This window comes from Mizuhopecten yessoensis, unplaced genomic scaffold (assembly GCF_002113885.1).
Source record: "Mizuhopecten yessoensis strain PY_sf001 unplaced genomic scaffold, ASM211388v2 scaffold10799, whole genome shotgun sequence".
NCBI classification, from domain to species: domain Eukaryota; kingdom Metazoa; phylum Mollusca; class Bivalvia; order Pectinida; family Pectinidae; genus Mizuhopecten; species Mizuhopecten yessoensis.
The window spans coordinates 217,444-237,384 of record NW_018408727.1 but is presented as its reverse complement, the minus strand read 5'-3'; the positions used below and the strand labels follow the sequence as shown (position 1 = coordinate 237,384).

Sequence of the window (19,941 nt, the reverse complement as noted above, 5' to 3'; positions counted from 1 at the left end):
ATAGAGATGATGAGTGTGTGTGCAGACATGATGAGTGTATGTGTAGAGATAGTGAGTGTGTGTGCAGATATGATGAGTGTATGTGTAGAGATGGTGAGTGTATGTGTAGAGATGATGAGTGTGTGTGCAGAGATGATGAGTGTATGTGAAGAGATGATGTCTGTGTTTGTAGAGATGATGAGTGTATGTGTAGAGATAGTGAGTGTGTGTGCAGATATGTTGAGTGTATGTGTAGAGATGGTGAGTGTATGTACGTGTATGTACGTGTAGAGATTGTGAATGTATGTGTAGGGATGGTGAGTGTATGTGTAGAGATAGCGAGTGTGTGTGCAGATATGATGAGTGTATGTGTAGAGATGGTGAGTGTATGTACGTGTATGTACGTGTAGAGATTGTGAATGTATGTGTAGGGATGGTGAGTGTTTGTGTAGAGATGATGAGTTTGTGTGTGGAGATGGTGAGTGTATGTGTAGAGATGGTGAGTGTATGTACGTGTAGAGATGGTGAATGTATGTGTAGGGATGGTGAGTGTATGTGTAGAGATGATGAGTGTATGTGTAGAGATGATGAGTTTGTGTGTGGAGATGGTGAGTGTATGTGCAGAGATGATGAGTGTATGTGTAGAGATAGCGAGTGTGTGTGCAGATATGATGAGTGTATGTGTAGAGATGGTGAGTGTATGTGTAGAGATGATGAGTTTGTGTGCAGAGATGATGAGTTTGTGTGCAGAGATGATGGTGTATGTGAAGAGATGATGTCTGTGTTTGCAGAGATGATGAGTGTATGTGTAGAGATGATGAGTGTATGTGTAGAGATAGTGAGTGTGTGTGCAGAGATGATGAGTGTATGTGTAGAGATGGTGAGTGTATGTGAAGAGATGATGAGTTTGTGTGCAGAGATGATGAGTGTATGTGTAGAGATGGTGAGTGTATGTGTAGAGATGATGAGTTTGTGTGTGGAGATGATGAGTGTGAGTGCAGAGATAGTGAGTGTATGTATAGAGATGATGAGTATGTGTAGAGATGGTGTATGTGTAGAGATGATGAGTGTATGTGCAGAGATAGTGAGTGTATTTGTAGAGATGATGAGTTTGTGTGCAGAGATGATGAGTGTGTGTGCAGAGGTAGTGAGTGTATGTGTAGTGATGGTGAGTGTATGTGCATAGATTACGAGTGAATGTGCCCTAGTGGAGAAGAGTTTGTGTTCGCTGTTCAAGTGACACTCCTGCACACAAAAAAATCACAAGTGCCGACAAATAGCAATGAGAGGCCACACTTGGGAAATGAAGTCTAAACCACAGATGGATAAATGTCTGTGCAAACACAGGGGCGTGATTTGCACAGTAATTATTGTTTTTTCCTGAAATAGACACACACCAACACCATCACTACATAGTGATGAAGACCTGTTCACAGGCTCAACAATATGTCCATACCAGTTACATTTCCATATGTCCTCTAACACAAGATTTCATTCTACACAATCATGCTTTCCACATGTTATATGTTAAATCCTAATTAAATACTAGCCGCTGCCGCTTACTTCAGATTCTGCCAGGAAACATCGTTCATAAGCTCATGCAGTAGGCCTAGAGCGTTCGACTGGTTATTAAGCTGGCTGATCCACAGCAGGGGCGTTGACCTCTGTGACATATATATTGCTTATTATTTTCATTTTAGAATCAAAAATATTTTTCGAAAAAAACCCAAAGTGAAAGTCCTTGTATAAAATCTTGTGTTTTAGCATGAGGGGAAATATCTCTCTATTCTAGTATGGCTAACAAAGCTGTTCTTGTGGTGTTGAGAAACCTTTTATTTCCCTTTATGTTTCTATAGTAAGGATCACTAGTGAATCCCCTGTGGATCCACCCTACAACACTACCACATTTTCTACATATAAGGAGTATTGGATCCCTCTTTTCTTTATTATCCTTCTAGTATGGCTGTACTTTTGAGCCGATAAACAGGTCTACATACATCAATAACTCATGATAGTGTGAAGGAATTGTACATATGTGTATTAAGAAGAAAAACCCGAATAAATGAACAGAAAATTTGAAAACAGAATATTCCCATGTATTTAAAATTCATAGCATTACAAATACATGAACAAGAAAAATCTATCTAAAAATAACATCAGAGAGGAGTTATTGTTAGAAAAAGAAAGTAATCAAGTAATCTCATCAAATCCCTTGTTCTGTAATATTTTATGAGAATAAATGAGATACACCTATGGCACCGTTTCAATTCATTCTGCAAAACGAAACGAAGGTCAGACGTTGTTTTGAACTGTCATACCTATGAACTCTTTCACCACTGTAGAAAGTAATGGACTCATCCGGATCAATGCATGGGGTTGAAAGGGTTAATTTGGGGAAAAGTATGATATAAAACAATAAATGTGAATATGACAAAAACAAATTGTGATAATGAAATAACTGAATCAGATAAAATGATATACAGTTAAAGAATTCAAAAACCTGCTATCGGATAAATGTATCTAACCAGTGACCTCGAGTTTACTGGCCCAACTGGGTAACTAAAGGTAAGTACTGGCTCTCAACAGCGTACCTGTTGTATTTCGTCCTGACAGACCTATATGGTGGAAATTAACTAATTTCCTTAACACCAGTGGCTTGTGGCAACATTCTTTCTCCCACTATGCCCCATAAAAAATAAAAATGTGAATATGTTTCTTTATCAGGTATTTAGAGTGTCTCTTTATTTAGATTTCAGCAGTAGAAATTCCTTATTAATACAAGTTATCTGTGGTGGTCGGGTCGCACAGTTGATAAAGCACTTGCCTTTCACCACGGCGACTGGGGTTCGATTCCCCGATCAGACGTTAAAAGGTATGGGCCATTGTGGTGACACCTGTCCGACCATGTCTGTTTATTCCTCCAGGTACTCCAGTTTCCTCCCACATTAAGACCCACACACGGTGACATCCGGACCAACAAGAGTGATTAATATCAATTGTTATAACTCGCTGCATAATTGTGGTAAAAATAATAAATTTTGTATAATTTACATAAATGTCACAAACTGATAAATATTTATAATAATTTTCCTGTCTGGTGGAACTGTTGCTTTAATATATTCCCCATATTGTTGTGCAGTATTGTTGGTTTAAACATTGTTTTCATACATTTTCATCTACAAAGTGAGCCCCCCCCCCCCCCCCCCGTCACCTGTTAGTCATATTGGGTAGTAGAAATTCTGCATTCAAATGTTTACCTTGTGTTCAAGTACACTCTTTACTTTTCCCTTTTCCCTTTGTCGGAGGAATACAGTGGTGTTTGTGTATAGTATAAATGTATTTCTTATCAGTCTGAAGTTGTCTGAGCCCCATCATCAGAAAGAAATTACTCACATTTTATGGTCAGGCCTAGCAGGTACAGTAATTGTCCCCGTAAAATCCTCAGTTTGTATTGAATGTATTAGTTTGCGGCCTTAATTTGACCTTATACCAGGAAGGACAGAGATACATGTACCCGTAGTATAGGCATGGTAACTATGGTTACATACAAAGTAAACATAATTACACCGCCAATAAAAATACCAGTTTCTGTGTTAGTGTCTTTGGAATGGTTTTAATTGAATATCAATACTTGACCTGTAGTTATCACTAGGAGAATTTTACATATTACCGAGCCTTTTTTCTGTGTATTTTATATACTATAATACCGGAATACCCTAAATTACAACATTGAGTGATCATTCATCCATCTGTCTGTCTGTCTGTCTGTCTGTCTGTCTGTCTGTCTGTCTGTCTTGTTTGTCTGTCTGTCTGTCTATCTGTCTGTCTGTCTGTCACATTTTAGTTTCCATGCAAAAACTGCTCTAAAAATGGTCTGATTTCAATAAAATTCGTATGCAGATACATATTAACATGTCTGGGGCTGAGTTTGATCATGAATGTGATCCATGCATATTCATGAAGTAATTACAAACTTGTGATTGACTAATTGGTTTCTGTGCAAAAACTGCCCTAATAATGGACCATTCTCAATAAAATTTGTTATGCACATGCATGTTGACATGTCTAAGGCCGAGTTTGATTATAAATGTGATCCATGTATATGTTATACCATTAGTTACTGAGATTATATTTACGATAAAATGCATTTAAAACGTGTCTTCAATTTAAGCAAGGGATAAGAATTCCACAATTTCGTTTGTTTCGACCCTAATGTGTTTTCCAGGGTTTTCATTCTTTTATATACCCACAACTCCCAACTAACTTTTCAGGTTCTTGCAGGATCCAACAATTACAGTAAATATAATTTATATAGTCTATATTACACAATGTACATGTCTCCTGTGAAATAACACACACCATTCTATTATTTTTATTACTATTTGTGCAAGGTCATCTCTAAAAACTGCATACATATACTACAATGTATAAACAGTAGCATACATGGCCATTATCCAAAACTTCGATTTCTCCCACCTTTTGACTCTATAGCTACCATATTTTATTGCAATACCATGCTTGGATGTGCGACAAAATTTCCTCTAATGAGGTACCTGTCAATCATTGACATTCAGACATACTAAATACCGCGAAATTTTCGCAAAAGTTGCCTTTTTCACCCTTCCCAAAAAGCATGAAATTATCAAGACAGCGGATATAAGTGCACTTCTAGGGTAATGACTAGACATGTTTTAGTGTATGCGTACCTGCTCCAGATTTAGCTTGGCTGTGCGACCGTTCTAGGCTCTATCGGTGTCCGGGTTTAGCTACGTATGTCATTAGATAATTGTGGTGTACAACCCTGTGATCTTTACAATAGCAGAACTGCAGAGGAATTGATTATTACCATCTCTAATTAGGTAGTAAAGGATATCATCAAGGGGATAAACCTTCTGTATTTTGAAATTTGCAGCGGTATATCGTGATTGTAATACTGTCACAAATTGAGTTTAACTCCGAGCGAAGCCAGTAAAACGGATATTTGCGACAGTATTACCAATCAAATGTCGTGTTACATCTCAAATGAATTAGAATAATTGTTAAGGTAGTATACTTTAGTTCCTTAAAATAGCCATTATGGCCTCGGATGTGACAGACGAGTGAAGCATATACGGGGAACGGGGGGTTGGGGGGTTCGGGTGGGTTCGGAAACTCAAATTGGTGCAAATGTTCCTCTTAGGTATTGCACTGTGGTTATATCAATTGTTGGTTCAATAAGAAATCCAAAATGGCAGTCATGGTGTTAAATTTTCAAAACTATTATTTGCAACTGCATTTCTATTTCAGATAATGATAGCAAATAAGAATAAGTGAGCAATACGTATACAGGCTCTGTGACATCTTAATTATTCGGACTAGTCACTTAACCAACAGCTTGACATTTTATTAATTTTTTAGTCATTACTCTGGTTTGCTTTAGTTCAGAAAGATAACAAATATACTAAACTGTGCTAGCATAATTTGTTTATGCAATGTGTTGAGTATTACATATGATAATTTTTTTTTGTGAAAATAAATGACCTTAATCTAGCTGTATTCACAGGGTCAAATTTGTAAAAAAAACACCAAAAAAACACTCGGATATCTACTTCTGAAGAACCAAAAGTCTTTGTGTCAAGATATACTTACTGGCATGGAGTGATACAAAAGATGTGTAAAACAGTTCCTTGACATACTTGAACAAGGTCACAGACATTGACCTTGAACCTGTGATTGTGTTCAAATTTGTTAAACCCCTCAAATAACTTCTTCTGATGAAACAAAATGCCTGTAGTCAAGACTTCTGGTCAGTAATTTAACTTAATGAAAAGTAGTGCCAAGAAATCAGTGTTAAGACTGATGAGTGCCTTCAGGCCCATTGGACCTCTTGTGTAGAATTAAAAGAAGATTAAATTTCAAAGAGAGAAAAAATATTAAGCTTGATGGCCATAAAATATGGTTGTATGTGACATATTTAAACACACCAGAAGAAATAGCATTGATCCTACTATGAATGTTATTGGATCAGTGTCATTTTGAAGCTGCTTTAATTTCCCACCTCAAGTAATGTCAGACCATCATACAAATCAAACATTTAGGTGACATAAGGCTGTACTTAGATTATTGTTGTACTTCAATACTGCAAATATCATGGAATTCTTATATTTATGTTCAGTTAGAATTTAGATATATACATATGGGACAGAATTTTTTATCATTCATGCCAGAATAAATGTTTAAATTAGCTAATCTGAATTTGATATGAGCAGGCTTCCTGGAATATGGATGTGCATGTAGTAACTAGCTGCATTACTTTTAAACTGGCATGCATGTTGATAATGATGTGTTCAATCCCTATATATTAATACAAGGGAACTACTGGATTAAAGTTGCTGAGACACCCCATTTTCCGGTCATATCTTCTTTTGAAATGCAATATATTGTATGTGTCCATCGTGATCCCGAGTGTGTTACAGAATGCTCGGTCAGGTAATACAGTTTTAGCTTGTTCTGGTTTGTCTATTTATTTGTGGTGCAGCCTAGGGTTAGTAAGGTGAAATGCAGTGCTGTTGAGTATTAACTTGATCAATACCAAAAACAAATAAATTTCCTTCTGTTACAGGATTACACATATCTATTCAAACACCGCATGCAAGGTATCTAGTCTTAAATATCAGAGATGACCAGGCCTTTCATCACTGATCAGCACCACTGGACAGCCAATGATTGGACGTACATCGAGTGCACCCGAGTTATCTTAGCTAGGTGTACATTAAAGGGATTATACCTGGGGTACTAGTGTACTGGGTTAGGTGGGATGTACATACTAGACTGTACCAGGAATATACTGGGGTTATGAGGGTTGTACATACAGGACTGTACCAGTAATATACTGGGGTTATGTGGGGTGTACATACAGGACTGTACCAGTAATGTACGGGGGTTATGTGGGGTGTACATACAGGACTGTACCAGTAATGTACAGGGGTTATGTAGGGTGTACATACAGGACTGTACCAGTAATGTACGGGGGTAATGTGGGGTGTACATACAGGACTGTACCAGTAATGTACTGGGGTTATGTGGGGTTTACATACAGGACTGTTCCAGTAATGTACTGGGGTTATGTGGGGTGTACATACAGGACTGTACAAGTAATGTACTGGGGTAATGTGGGGTGTACATACAGGACTGTACCAGTAATGTACTGGGGTTATGTAGGGTGTACATACAGGACTGTACCAGTAATGTACGGGGGTAATGTGGGGTGTACATACAGGACTGTACCAGGAATGTACTTGGGTTATGTGGGGTGTACATACAGGACTGTACAAGTAATGAACTGGGGTAATGTGGGGTGTACATACAGGACTGTTCCAGTAATTGACTGGGGTTATGTGGGGTGTACATACAGGACTGTAACAGGAATGTACTTGGGTTGTGTGGGTTATACATACAGGACTATAACAGGAATGTACTGGGGTTATGTGGGGTGTACATACAGGACTGTACCAGGAATGTACTTGGGTTATGTAGGGTTGTACATATAGGACTGTACCAGTAATGTACTGGGGTTAAGTGGGGTGTACATACAGGACTGTAACAGGAATGTACTTGGGTTATGTGGGGTGTACATACAGGTCTCTAACATTAATGTACTGGGGTTATGTGGGGGGTACATACAGGTCTGTAACAGTAATGTGCTGGGGTTATGTAGGGTGTAAATACAGGACTGTACCAGTAGGGTACTGGGTTAGGTGGGGGGGACATTCTAGACTGTACCAGGAATGGACTGGGGTTTTATGTGGGGTGTATATACAGGACTGTACCAGGAGTGTACTGGGTTAGGTGGGGTGGACATACTAGACTGCACCAGGAATGTACTGGGGTTTTATGTGGGGTGTCCATGCAGGACTGTACCATTAATGTAGTGGGGTTATGTGGGGTGTATATACAGGACTGTACCAGGAGTGTACTGGGTTAGGTGGGGTGGACATACTAGACTGCACCAGGAATGTACTGGGGTGATAGGGAGTGTACATACAGGACTGTAACAGGAATGTACTTGGGTTGTGTGGGTTGTACATACAGGACTATAACAGTAATGTACTGGGGTTATGTTGGGTGTACATACTGGCCTGTACTAGTAATGTACTGGGGTTATGGAGGGTGTACATACAGGACTGTAGCAGTAATGTACTTGGGTTATGTGGGGTGTACATACATGACTGTACCAGTAATGTTCTGGGGTGATATGGGGTTTACATACAGGACTGTACCAGTAGGGTACTGGGTTAGGTGGGGGGGACATTCTAGACTGTACCAGGAATGGACTGGGGTTTTATGTGGGGGGTACATACAGGACTGTACCTGGAATGTACTTGGGTTATGTAGGGTGTACATACTGGAATGTACCAGTAATGTACTGGGGTTGTGTGGGGTGTACATACAGGTCTCTAACATTAATGTACTGGGGTTATGTTGGGTGTACATACTGGACTGGACCAGTATTGTACTGGGGTTATGTGGGGTGTACATACAGGACTGTACCAGTAGTGTACTGGGTTAGGTGGGGTGTACATACTAGACTGTACCAGGAATGTACTGGGGTTTTATGTGGGGTGTACATACAGGACTGTACCATTAATGTACTGGGGTTATGTGGGGTGTACATACAGGACTGTACCAGGAATGTACTGGGGTGATAGGGAGTGTACATACAGGACTGTACCAGGAATGTACTGGGGTGATGTGGGGTGTATATACTGGACTGTACCAGGAATGTACTGGGAATTGTGGGGTGTACATACAGGACTGTACCAGTAATGTACTGGGGTAATGTGAGGTGTACATACAGGACTGTACCAGTAATGTACTGGGGTTATGTAGGGTGTACATACAGGACTGTACCAGTAATGTACTGGGGTTATGTGGGGTGTACATACAGGACTGTACCAGTAATGTACTGGGGTGATGTGGGGTGTACATACAGGACTGTACCAGTAATGCACTGGGGTGATATGGGGTGTACATACAGGACTGTACCAGTAATGTACTGGTGTTATGTGGGGTGTACATACATGACTGTACCAGTAATGTTCTGGGGTGATATGGGGTGTACATACAGGACTGTACCAGGAATGTACTGGGGTTATGTGGGTTGTACATACAGGACTGTACCAGTAATGTACTGGGGTTATGTGGGGTGTACATACTGGACTGTACCAGGAATGTACTGGGGTAATGTGGGATGTAATGTTTTTACCAGGAGTATACTTGTGTACTGTGGGGTGTACATAGAGGTCCCCCAAAGAGTGATGGTTGGTTATCATGTTTATCTAACTTTAGTTAGATAATTTCCAAATTGCATAAACCTTGCGTCTTTTACAATTTGAAAATTAACTAGCGAGAGTTAGATAAACATGATAACCTACCATCACGAGTTTGGGGTCCTTTTTCTCCCATAATGATGAAAAAACACTATGTCAGCTTCCGATGGGGAGAAACAATTGCCGTGAATCATGACATCACAATGAAAGATGATGTCGTAAAGCATTGTTACGTGATGTCACAAGTAAAAAATTGACCAATGAAATCACGTCCTGGGTGTTACCCACTAGTCGGTAACCAAAAAAAATGTTTACCAACTCCTAACAGGTTTATCCAATGAATCGAGTGTGAGGAAACCCAAAGTGGTTGTGGGAGAAATACAGGTCTTCACCAGGGGTACTAGTGTACTGAGGGTCTGTTGAGTATGCCATAAACGTACTAGAACCGAGAACTGGCATAATGACAGGGCTTCCCTAGTCATATATTTGATTCATGTCATTCAAAGGATCATTGTAGCTGACCTTTTGGGAAATTAATTTTTTATTTTAGATGTAATGTCTTTGTGAAGTCATAAAAGTGTAATATTTTAATTACAGTGAATTGACATGATTTGTAATACAATACCATCTCCAATATTCAATTAAGCTTTGAAACAGTAAAGTGTGTGCAAGCCTAGGAACATAAACAAGACGCCTGGGAATACATTTAGCAGGGCACAGGGTACACAACGAACAGATACACACGCAGCTTAATCCTTTTACCACTGTAGACCATAATGGACCCACCTAGATCAATGCATGGTAGAGTCTACTTAAGTTACATAGGGGTGAAAGGGTTAATAACCTTGGGAACTACACTGCTGACACTATCCTTTGTTATGAGTTATATGAGAATCACACTCAGTATTGTCCGATTCTATTAACAAATCATCATGTAGTTATCTGTCGATAAACGTCAGTGACATTTCCAGGAAGAGGCCAGGGTGCTCCTAGGGATCTGCCCCCCTCCCTCCTGCAGCCACAAGCCACAGACATCAATATTTAAACCTGGAAATCTGTGTTTTTAGCCTCTTATCATCAGATGATTGGCTTCATCTGTAGTCCATTTAATTGTCCATCCTTAACCCTTTCGACACTGTAGAACGAAATGGACTCATCCAGATCAATGCATGGTAGAGTCTACTAAAGTTACATTGGGGTGAAATGGTTAAACTATTCTTATTCTCACTATTTGTCATGAAAAACTAGACATACATTTCAAAAAGTCTATTTGAAGATTCACTTTAGCTATAACTTGTGCATGTTATATTTTTAGAATGATCAGAAAAAAATTATATGTCTGGCCACCAGACAGCTTCCTTGGATTTTGACAGTTCTAATTTGTCTTGTCAGACCTTTCTCAGATTTCATTTGTAGGTTCCGGTTGGTCCTTAATTGTATATGTTTCATTTTGAGACAGATCAAAAGAACAAGATGGCTGCCAGGCAGTCACTTTGGGGTTTGACAAATCAAATTTGTTATCACTTTATCTGGAGAAGTATAGGTTCCTTTTGTTTCATAGATTTGCTTGTCAGTTATAAGACTGATTGATAAAATCAAGATGGCTGCCATGTGGCCATATTGAAATTCGACAGTTGAAGTTTGTAACATCATTGTTTCTCTGAGTGCACTGGAGGAATCTTCCTCCTCCTGAACTAGCTTTTAAATATGCATGTTTCATTTTCAGCTTTAATAGATATAAAAAAAAAAAAATCTAGCATCATGCAGACATATTGCATGAATCTGACAGTTGTCAACTGCAGATCTTTCTCAAATTAAAAAAGTATATGTAGGTAGGTCTTCACGTCCCTAGATTATAATTAATGACTTTGGTATTAAAAGGTCTAATGAAAACCTCATTTTGAATGGACAATATCAAACAAAGCAGTAAAAAGGATAATAATTTGTGAACCTCTTTGAGACGATCTACGAACTAGGTTGTGATAAAGCGGTATATAAGAAACTCGAATTATTATTCTTATTCTTATTATGTCTTCTGTCCTCTACAGATGAAGCCCCTAAAGAGATCCTTGCGCGAGGTCCAGAAGCTGTGCTGGCATATGAAGAGGCATGTACATCAGGAACTCAGCCCATGTGCCGCACGCGTCTCATGTTGGTGGGACAAGACCGTGTGGGCAAAACCAGCCTCAAGAAGGCAATGATGGGACAGAGGTACTTATCATTGCTAATATGTGCTGTGTATGAAATGTCTCTTTCTGAACTTCAAATGGAATAGCCAGGTCAGGGAAAATCATTGCCGTGTATAATTAAGGTGCTTTAAATAATAACTCCCTATTGGTAGTTTTCTGTGAAATTGAATTCCTGCAGATCTATTTCTAGTCTCTAAATTAAATGAATGTTTCAACCCCGTGGAAATGAAACGGATATCGGCTAGACCTGTGCTGTACTGGTACAACACATCCATATTTCATGAAATGTGTTTGCACTTCATGGAACTGTGAACATCTCTATATATACATGTAATATATTCATATTTTATATACATATATTCATTTTTTCTATATTTACTTCCTTCACATGGACATTTAATCACTTTTTATTATACATGTAATATATATATATAGGAAGTATCCGGGATAGTATTAATTATTTATATAACTTTTACGTAAAAATTGCTGATTTCTGTGAGGTAGGTCCTCCTTGCTATGTCATGGTGCTTCTGTAAATTATTTAAGCTGTCATCATATCATGATTTGTAATTGTCCTGAATAAAGAAGTCTATACCATTTGAATGCTAGCTTGTATAAATGTTTCTTCCCAAATGATAGTCTTAGTAAATCAGTGACTACATTATAAGTGATGAACGTTGACTATATATTTAGGACAATCCTTTCATTACAGTTAAACAAGGTTGTTGATTTAATACTAATGTTATAACATTACACAGCCTTGTCAATTTAAATAAATTTATACCAGAGTGTAGCTTATTGTGGTAATGTAGAACTTATGAAACCAGTGGGATTGTCGGATGGCGCAGTGGACAGGGCACTAGCCTTTCACAAAGATAGGTGGGGTTCAATTCACCGATCAGATGTGAAATGTATTGTGCCATCTGCCAACCGCATGGGTTTTGTCCTAGTCAACTTGTTTCTTTGACATTAATACTCCAGGATTTAAGCAAAATTGTCAACAGTCTGCCGTAACATCATTACTGATACAGGAACAGTTAGTTTGGCAGCACGTGTATTGTAATTATCACCAGGGGTAATCTTGTACTGTTTAAAAGTTATAATTATACATTAATTGATTATGATATCTTATATTGTTATAGATTTATGTACATGTTTTTATTAACAAAGGAATATTTCAAAGATTTTCATCAGCATGTTGTCATAAATGATTTAAACAAATTTTGCTCTTTGTAAACTTGTTAATAGATGTTATATAATATTTTGTATTATGTGTTTACTCTAACCTCGATTAAGCAGCCACCTGTCTTAAGCAGCCAACATCGTGATCTCCTGTAGATGACTGCTTAAGACAGGTTTGACTCTTTATACATCAGTGTACAGTTTCTGTTGATACATGTACTTAATACAGATATAATGTGAATGAAGAAAGTACGGAGGCTGACGGGATAGACCTGTCTGCATCCTGTTCCTTCAGTACCAACAATCACGCACAGTGGAAGATGGCTGTCCGCGGCGAGTTTGAGAAGGAGTCTGAGGAGCACATTGAAGAGAAGAAACAGCTAGGCATTATGGGTAAGTAATGACACGTACAGAAGTTAGGAAACTTTTCAGAAGAAATCTCACACTTGACAATCTAGATAAAATCTAGGAACATGATTTAAATAAATACATAATATTATCATTGATTAATTCAATAGGAGTTGCAGCTGAAAGATATTTTTAAACTGTATATTCACTTGTAGGGGGAGCTGAGGGGCTAGAAGAGGAGTACTACCAGGCTCTGGCAGAGAACATAGTAAAGGAGCTACAGCAGAAAGGCAAACAGAAACAGGAGGCTCCCAAGGGGAAGTCTGGTAGTCGTGATGGACCCAGGATGCCTCTACCCAGCAGTAGGAAGGTAATCTCACGACAGACATAATTTTCACTGGCGGTAAGCAAAATTTAAATGCGTTATTTGGAAAATTAAGGAATGATTAAGTCCCACTGCTCTTGTGTTTAAGTTTACAGTGATCTGTGAAATTTACAATTCATCAAAAGTCATCAAAACTGTTTTGCACTAAAAGGAGCTAATTGTTCCCAAACAAAAAAATAAAGAGAATTAACACAAGACATTTTTTTTGAAGATGAACAGAGCATGATGAAAAAATGTTGCATCAGTTAGTGCAGGGAAGCTCCTATGCCTTCATTAGGTAGTGATGAATCTCCTAAGTTGAAGAGTAAGTAATGAGTGGAATCTCCTGAGCTTAACAGTAGATAGTGAGGGAAATCATTCAAGATTTAGAGAAGATAGTGAGGGGAATCTCCTAATATCAATAATAGGTTATGAGGGAAATCGTTCAGGATTTAGAGAGGTTAGTGAAGGGAGACTCCAAATCTTAACAGTAGGTGATGAGGGGAAATAGTTTAGGATTTAGAGAAGATAGTGAGGGGAGTCTCCTAATCCTAACTGTTGGTGATGAGGGAAATCATTCAGGATTTAGAGAAGATAGTGAGGGGAGTCTCCTAATCTTAACAGTAGGTGATGAGGGGAAATAATTTAGGATTTAGAGAAGATAGTGAGGGGAGTCTCCTAATCTTTACAGCAGATAGAGTGGTATTTCTTCCATCCAACCTACATATCTGATGTGTTATGTTGTAGTCTGACCGCAGCGTGTCCTCACATGGAGATAAACCTCACTACATCCCCCCAGAGATGATCAGCGAGGTACCCGACCGTGTCGTCCAGCTGGTCCAAGATCTACTAGAGCAAACTCCACAGGTCAATCAGTCTAAGTCCATACAATCCAAGCTCAAGTCTGCGTCCAGTTCTAGTCTGTCCAAGTCCAACCAGAGTCCTGTAGTCAAGGAGAAAAACCGGAAAGTTGTCATGAATATATGGGACTTCGCTGGTCAGCCAGTCTTTTATACTACCCACCAAGTAAGTAAGACAATCAGCCAGTGTGGTCAGTTAGTCTTAGGAATCTTACACCAGATAACAAAGCGTGACCTTGCATGGGGTCAAATGTCTTGGTAAAAAAAGAGGTGAATTTAACTGTCATGTTTTGCCATACTCAAAGTTTCAAAGCAACTGTTGTTAGTAAAATAGTTTGGAATATACGAAGAGTGAAATGAGGCTTATAGACTACTTGTCTAGAAAGACCTTAAAATAAATATTTATCAAAATTAGAATACTCCAAATGATCTACCCTACATCTGAACAACCTGTCTTAGGAGAACAACGTCTGCACAGATTATTTTTGTGTTTTCTCTCTTTTAGTTATTACCAACTGCAAATGCACTTGAACTGAGCCGACCTTATAAGCAGAGCTAGTTTAAAATACACATTTTCAGAGTTTGGTATCATTATGAGTAACATAAAGTAAAGAATAGTTTCTTTCATGCATGTACCTAATTCTACAGCATGTCTGAGGTGTATTGATCTTATTTATATATAAAAAGAATGCAAAGTAGTGATATATAGTCAGCATTTTAGTTTAGGCCAAACACATCTGGATCCTGGTTCATATAGTTTAAATGGTTAAACCGGGAACGCGAAAGGGACCAAGTAAAGTCTAACTGTATTCATTTATGTATCTGTATCATTTATCCTGATAATTATTGCGTCACTGTCGGGGTTAGAGATCAAATTAGTGATCACTTAATTTAACCTTGATTGTTTCAGGTGTTCCTTACTTGTAGAGCTGTTTATATCTTTGTGTTCAATCTGACTCAAGATCTCAACTCCGTCCAGTCAACCCAGCAGGTAGGTATACCTATATAGCCTCAGTCTGGTGAACACCGTCTTACTTGATCAGTTGGTAACGTAGTGCTGGGGACTGTGCTGTTAACACTGTTATATACAGGAAAAACGATCAATTTGTCCTATGTTATTTATTTACTTCGTATAATCCCTGTTTCAAAGCTTAATAGTAAAATCTTTATCATGAAAACACTTATACTACCAGGGTATATACAGTATAAAGTCTATGCTATCTCTATATAAACTCTAACAGAAAATTCCTACACAAGGTATATGTTTAAGCTGTTACATGTAAACTGTTAAATGGAAACCCCTATTCTATCTATATATGAACTGTTGCAGGGGAACCCCTAATCTATCTATATATTAACTGTTACAGGAGAACCCCTATTCTAGCTATATATAAACTGTTGCAGGGGAAACCCTTAACTGTTACAGGGGAACCCTTATTCTATCTATATATAAACTGTTGCAGGGGAACACCTTTACTCACTGTATTTAAACTGCTTTAGGGGAACCCCTGTCCTAGCTATACAAAACAGTGATAGGATAAACTCTAGACTAAATTTATACATATTTTTACAGGAGAACCCCGACGGTGAGATGACCACACTTGATTTTATGGATTTTTGGATGAGGTCTATATATGCCCACACTTCCCAAAACACATCCAACACCATAGACAACACCCGCCTGTCTCCACCAATCTTTGTAGTGGGCACCCACAGGAATAGCCTGTCAACGGACCCCACCCAGCAGGAACAGATGGTAAGTCCCGCCGTATTTTGCTGCTCCCATTATCTATGCCCTATTCTTGTTTTTAACCAGAAAATTAATTTGTACATACCATGTGGATACAGAAAATATCATCCACATTTAAGGACAATTGCACTTTGGAGTTGATGATACTACAATAGTATATATATAAGGTTTACATCTGACTATTTTTGCGGTTTAGGTGGAAGAGAAATTTGAAGAAATCAGAAACTTCTGTGTGAATAAGCCGTATGCCCAGCACATAGTGACACCGTTTGTGGCAGTAGAGAACAGTATAGAAAATGATGACCAGGTGAGTTATCCATCAGCCCAGGATCATATAAATATACATAATCATAATTGTAACTTTGCATTTCATAACTCTTTTTTTTTCTCTTAAAACAATGTCTTTGCAGTGGGTTTTTTTCCTGGTGTTCATTTATTTCATGCTCAAATTGTTGAACTGTCATTTCATTCACTACATTCCCTTAGGGAGGTTGTTCTACACGTCAACATCTCTGTGTGAATGAGTATTTTCCTAGATTTAACCGTGAGTTCCTCTTTATATTTTTTTAAAGCTATATGGTCTGGTGTGTTTGAACATTCTTTAATTGTAAAATATAGGTATTGTACCTGAATAAAATGTCTACCTGTACCCTAAAACAGGACCATCTCTTTCTGGACTGGTCGGGGTGGAAACATGGCATTACATAAGGACTTCTATTCACTACTATTAAAATAAAAATCACAGAGAATTTTGTACTATGATAAATAAAACATGTAAATTGAACAAATTCTTTGTTTCTTGTCCCCAAACAAAAAAAACCCTTCTTTTCACATTTTGTAAAAATGTAATTTAATATGGTACGCTGGTAGAAAAAATATGCTGTATGAAAGTAACTATGCTGTACACAGGTTTTGTGTACAATGTATGATAAAGTCGTGAAAGGGTGTTTGGGTGGCGCAGTGGATAACCCACTTAAATTTCACCAAGGTGGCTCTGATCGAACATGAAAAGGTATGGGGTCACCTGCCTGACTATGTAGGTTTTTCTCCAGTACTCCAGTTTCCTCACACATTAAGACTCCCTTGCGTGCTAACATTTGGGCCAACAAGATTGATTAATATAAATTATAATAACTTGTTTCAAAACTGTTGTAAAATGAATCAAGTTTGAAATGTTAAAGTCATGAACTTATCAATGTATGCCAAATAATAATGTAGTTCTTTTTGATCTATGAAGTTCTGTTTTATACTGTTTAGGTGAGTGCCTTGAGAGAACATGTTGAGGAGATCGCGGGTAAGGAGCCGTACATGGGGGAACAGATGCCCCTACATTGGCTCAGGTTTGAACGGGAACTCGCCAACCTCGTCAAAGACGACTTCAACCACGCCTCCTTTGACCAGGTCAGTTTTAACCATAATGATAAACAGAGATCCTGTAGTTAGTGTACCATCTACAAACAACAGCAGTTGTCTTTGCTTGGTGCTGTAGGACCACATTTAATTAAACTCAGCTTTAGTTAATTTTGATAGTATTGAAACAGTTTTTATCAATTCAAATTAATCACATAATAATCATTTATCACATTAATAATTCTTTTTGGCCAAGATGGAATCGCAATGGGACATATCATATCCATAACCAAATAGGACCAAATGTCAACAACAGTTCGTCTCTGTTAATTTGTGTAAGACAACATGTTAATTGACATTAGTGTTTGTCACACTTTTGTCCTGTAATCTCATTTATGATTGGTTTATGTATGTCACATGTCCTTATGATAAATTCAGTATCCAGTCGGTAATCTTCACTGAATATGAGCTCAGTACTGACTGTGACCTCACAATATTTAACCGTCTTTTGATTGTTACGTCGTAATGAAATACCCATGTACTAATTGCCTGTCATACTAATGTTTTTATCTGTTGTCAAGGTGAAGGAGATAGCTAACAACCTTGGCATCAGTTCTGACAAGGAGGTGAAGATCATGCTGGAGTTCTACCATGACCTTGGCGTGTTAGTGTACTTTGGAGGGTCAGGAACAATGGACAACCTTCTGCGGAACACTGTCATGTTAAACCCACAGTGGCTGGTAGAAAAGTTCACATGCATCCTTGTAGTCAAACAGGTAGAGGACAAGGTATGTAGCTCACAGGAACATTGCCATGTTAAACCCACAGTGGCTGGTAGAAAAGTTCACACGCATCCTTGTAGCCAAACAGGTAGAGGACAAGGTGTGTAGCTCACAGGGACACAGTCATGTTAAACCCACAGTGGCTAGTAGAAAAGTGCACATGCATCCTTGTAGCCAAACAGGTAGACAAGGTATGTAGCTCACAGGAACACTGTCATGTTAAACCCACAGTGGGTAGGAGAAAAGTTCACATGCATCCTTGTAGCCAAACAGGTAGACAAGGTATGTAGCTCACAGGGACACTGTCATGTTAAACCCACAGTGGCCGGTAGAAAAGTTCACATACATCCTTGTAGCCAAACAGGTAGAGGACAAGGTATGTAGCTCACAGGAACACTGTCATATTAAACCCATAGTGGCTGGTAGTTAAGTTCATATGCATCCTTGTAGCCAAACAGGTAGAGGACATTGGGTGTAGCTCACAGGAACAGTGTCAAGTTAAACCCACAGTGGCTAGTAGAAAAGTTCACACACATCCTCGTAGCCAAACAGGTAGGCAAGGTTTGTAGCTCACAGGAACAGTGTCAAGTTAAACCCACAGTGGCTGGTAGTCACTGCCAATCAGATTAAGAGCATGGTAGAAATGCTATGAAAGTTGACGCAAGATCTTTTAAGCTTTTGTTGTTAACCCTTTCACCTCTAGGAAACTCTAGTAGACTCTACCATACATTTTTCTGGATGAGTCCATTATGGTCTACAGTGGTGAAAGGGTAAATGCATATTTTCTATGTCCCATATGTAAATAGATAGCAGTATCCAAATGTTTGGTATGCTTTACTCTGAAGGATCTGAAGCTTAACTGATAAGCTCTTTTATTGATATTTTCTTCTATCTAATAAGGAATTTCCTGTAGGTGTTTGGGATTAATTGTTGACAATACTGTATACCAGGAAAATTTCACTGCAGTTTAATTTTCGACGTGTTTGCCCTATGGAATGAGGGCTAATTTATCATTACAGTGAACAGTATAATTTACAAAGTAATTAAATATGGAAGGCGAAAATTAACACTCAATGAATTCAGTTTTCACAAACAACAGGCAACAGTTTGACTGTGCAAAAATTACCCGTTATATGATATGTGATACAAGTACCAACTGTTACCTCTTAAACTATGTCCTCTATTATAATCTATGTTTCCATTACTTCTCCAGTGGGACATGTTGAAGGAGAAGTGGCGGCTGTTCCAGGAGCGAGGGATCCTCGAGGACGCTCTCATTGACCACCTGTGGGCCGATGTCATTGACCAGAAGCCTGTCCTCCTGGGCCTCATGGAAAAGTTTGACCTCGTGTGTCAGAGGTCACTGGACCTCTCTCTATCACAGGTATGGTCGTAGATGTTACTGGTCTTTTGTAGTGTCAAGCATTTTTGCCATAAGTAAAGTACTAAGATTAATGAACTGTGGTATTCAATTACTCCTAAGGTAAAGCTTGCCAGTTCATTTCTTACAGTGGAAACTTTTCAATCCACAACATTAGACAAGGATCCCTTGCACAACTGCAAAAAACTTACATGAAGCTTTGATAAATGATAAATCATTTCTGAAAAGAAAACCATACCTTGCAGGACTTTAACGAGAAATCATAAAGTTGAAACAAACAAAATATAAACAACAGCAGTGTTCAGAGTGTGAAAAACTCAGCAGGGCTAGACCGGGATTCCAACCCTGGACCTCAGATTGTTATATACTATCGCTCTAACCGACCGAGCTACCTGGTCAACAGAAGTGTCCTGGTCCAACTGTGTGCTACAGTTACATCCAAGAGGAA

General features: G+C 38.6%; 1 protein-coding gene across 2 annotated transcripts in view; it reads left to right on the top strand.

Moving 5' to 3' along the window:
- Positions 1–19,941, top strand: part of LOC110462544 — a 44,728-nt gene that overhangs the window by 12,767 nt on the left and 12,020 nt on the right. For both annotated transcript variants that reach the window (XM_021516528.1, XM_021516529.1), the window contains 10 exons: positions 11,336–11,498; positions 12,888–13,051; positions 13,222–13,376; positions 14,118–14,396; positions 15,141–15,221; positions 15,804–15,986; positions 16,177–16,287; positions 17,238–17,381; positions 17,912–18,118; positions 19,326–19,496. In XM_021516528.1, coding sequence (XP_021372203.1) covers positions 11,336–11,498; positions 12,888–13,051; positions 13,222–13,376; positions 14,118–14,396; positions 15,141–15,221; positions 15,804–15,986; positions 16,177–16,287; positions 17,238–17,381; positions 17,912–18,118; positions 19,326–19,496 — 1,658 coding nt within the window. The remainder of the gene's footprint in view (positions 1–11,335; positions 11,499–12,887; positions 13,052–13,221; positions 13,377–14,117; positions 14,397–15,140; positions 15,222–15,803; positions 15,987–16,176; positions 16,288–17,237; positions 17,382–17,911; positions 18,119–19,325; positions 19,497–19,941) is intronic.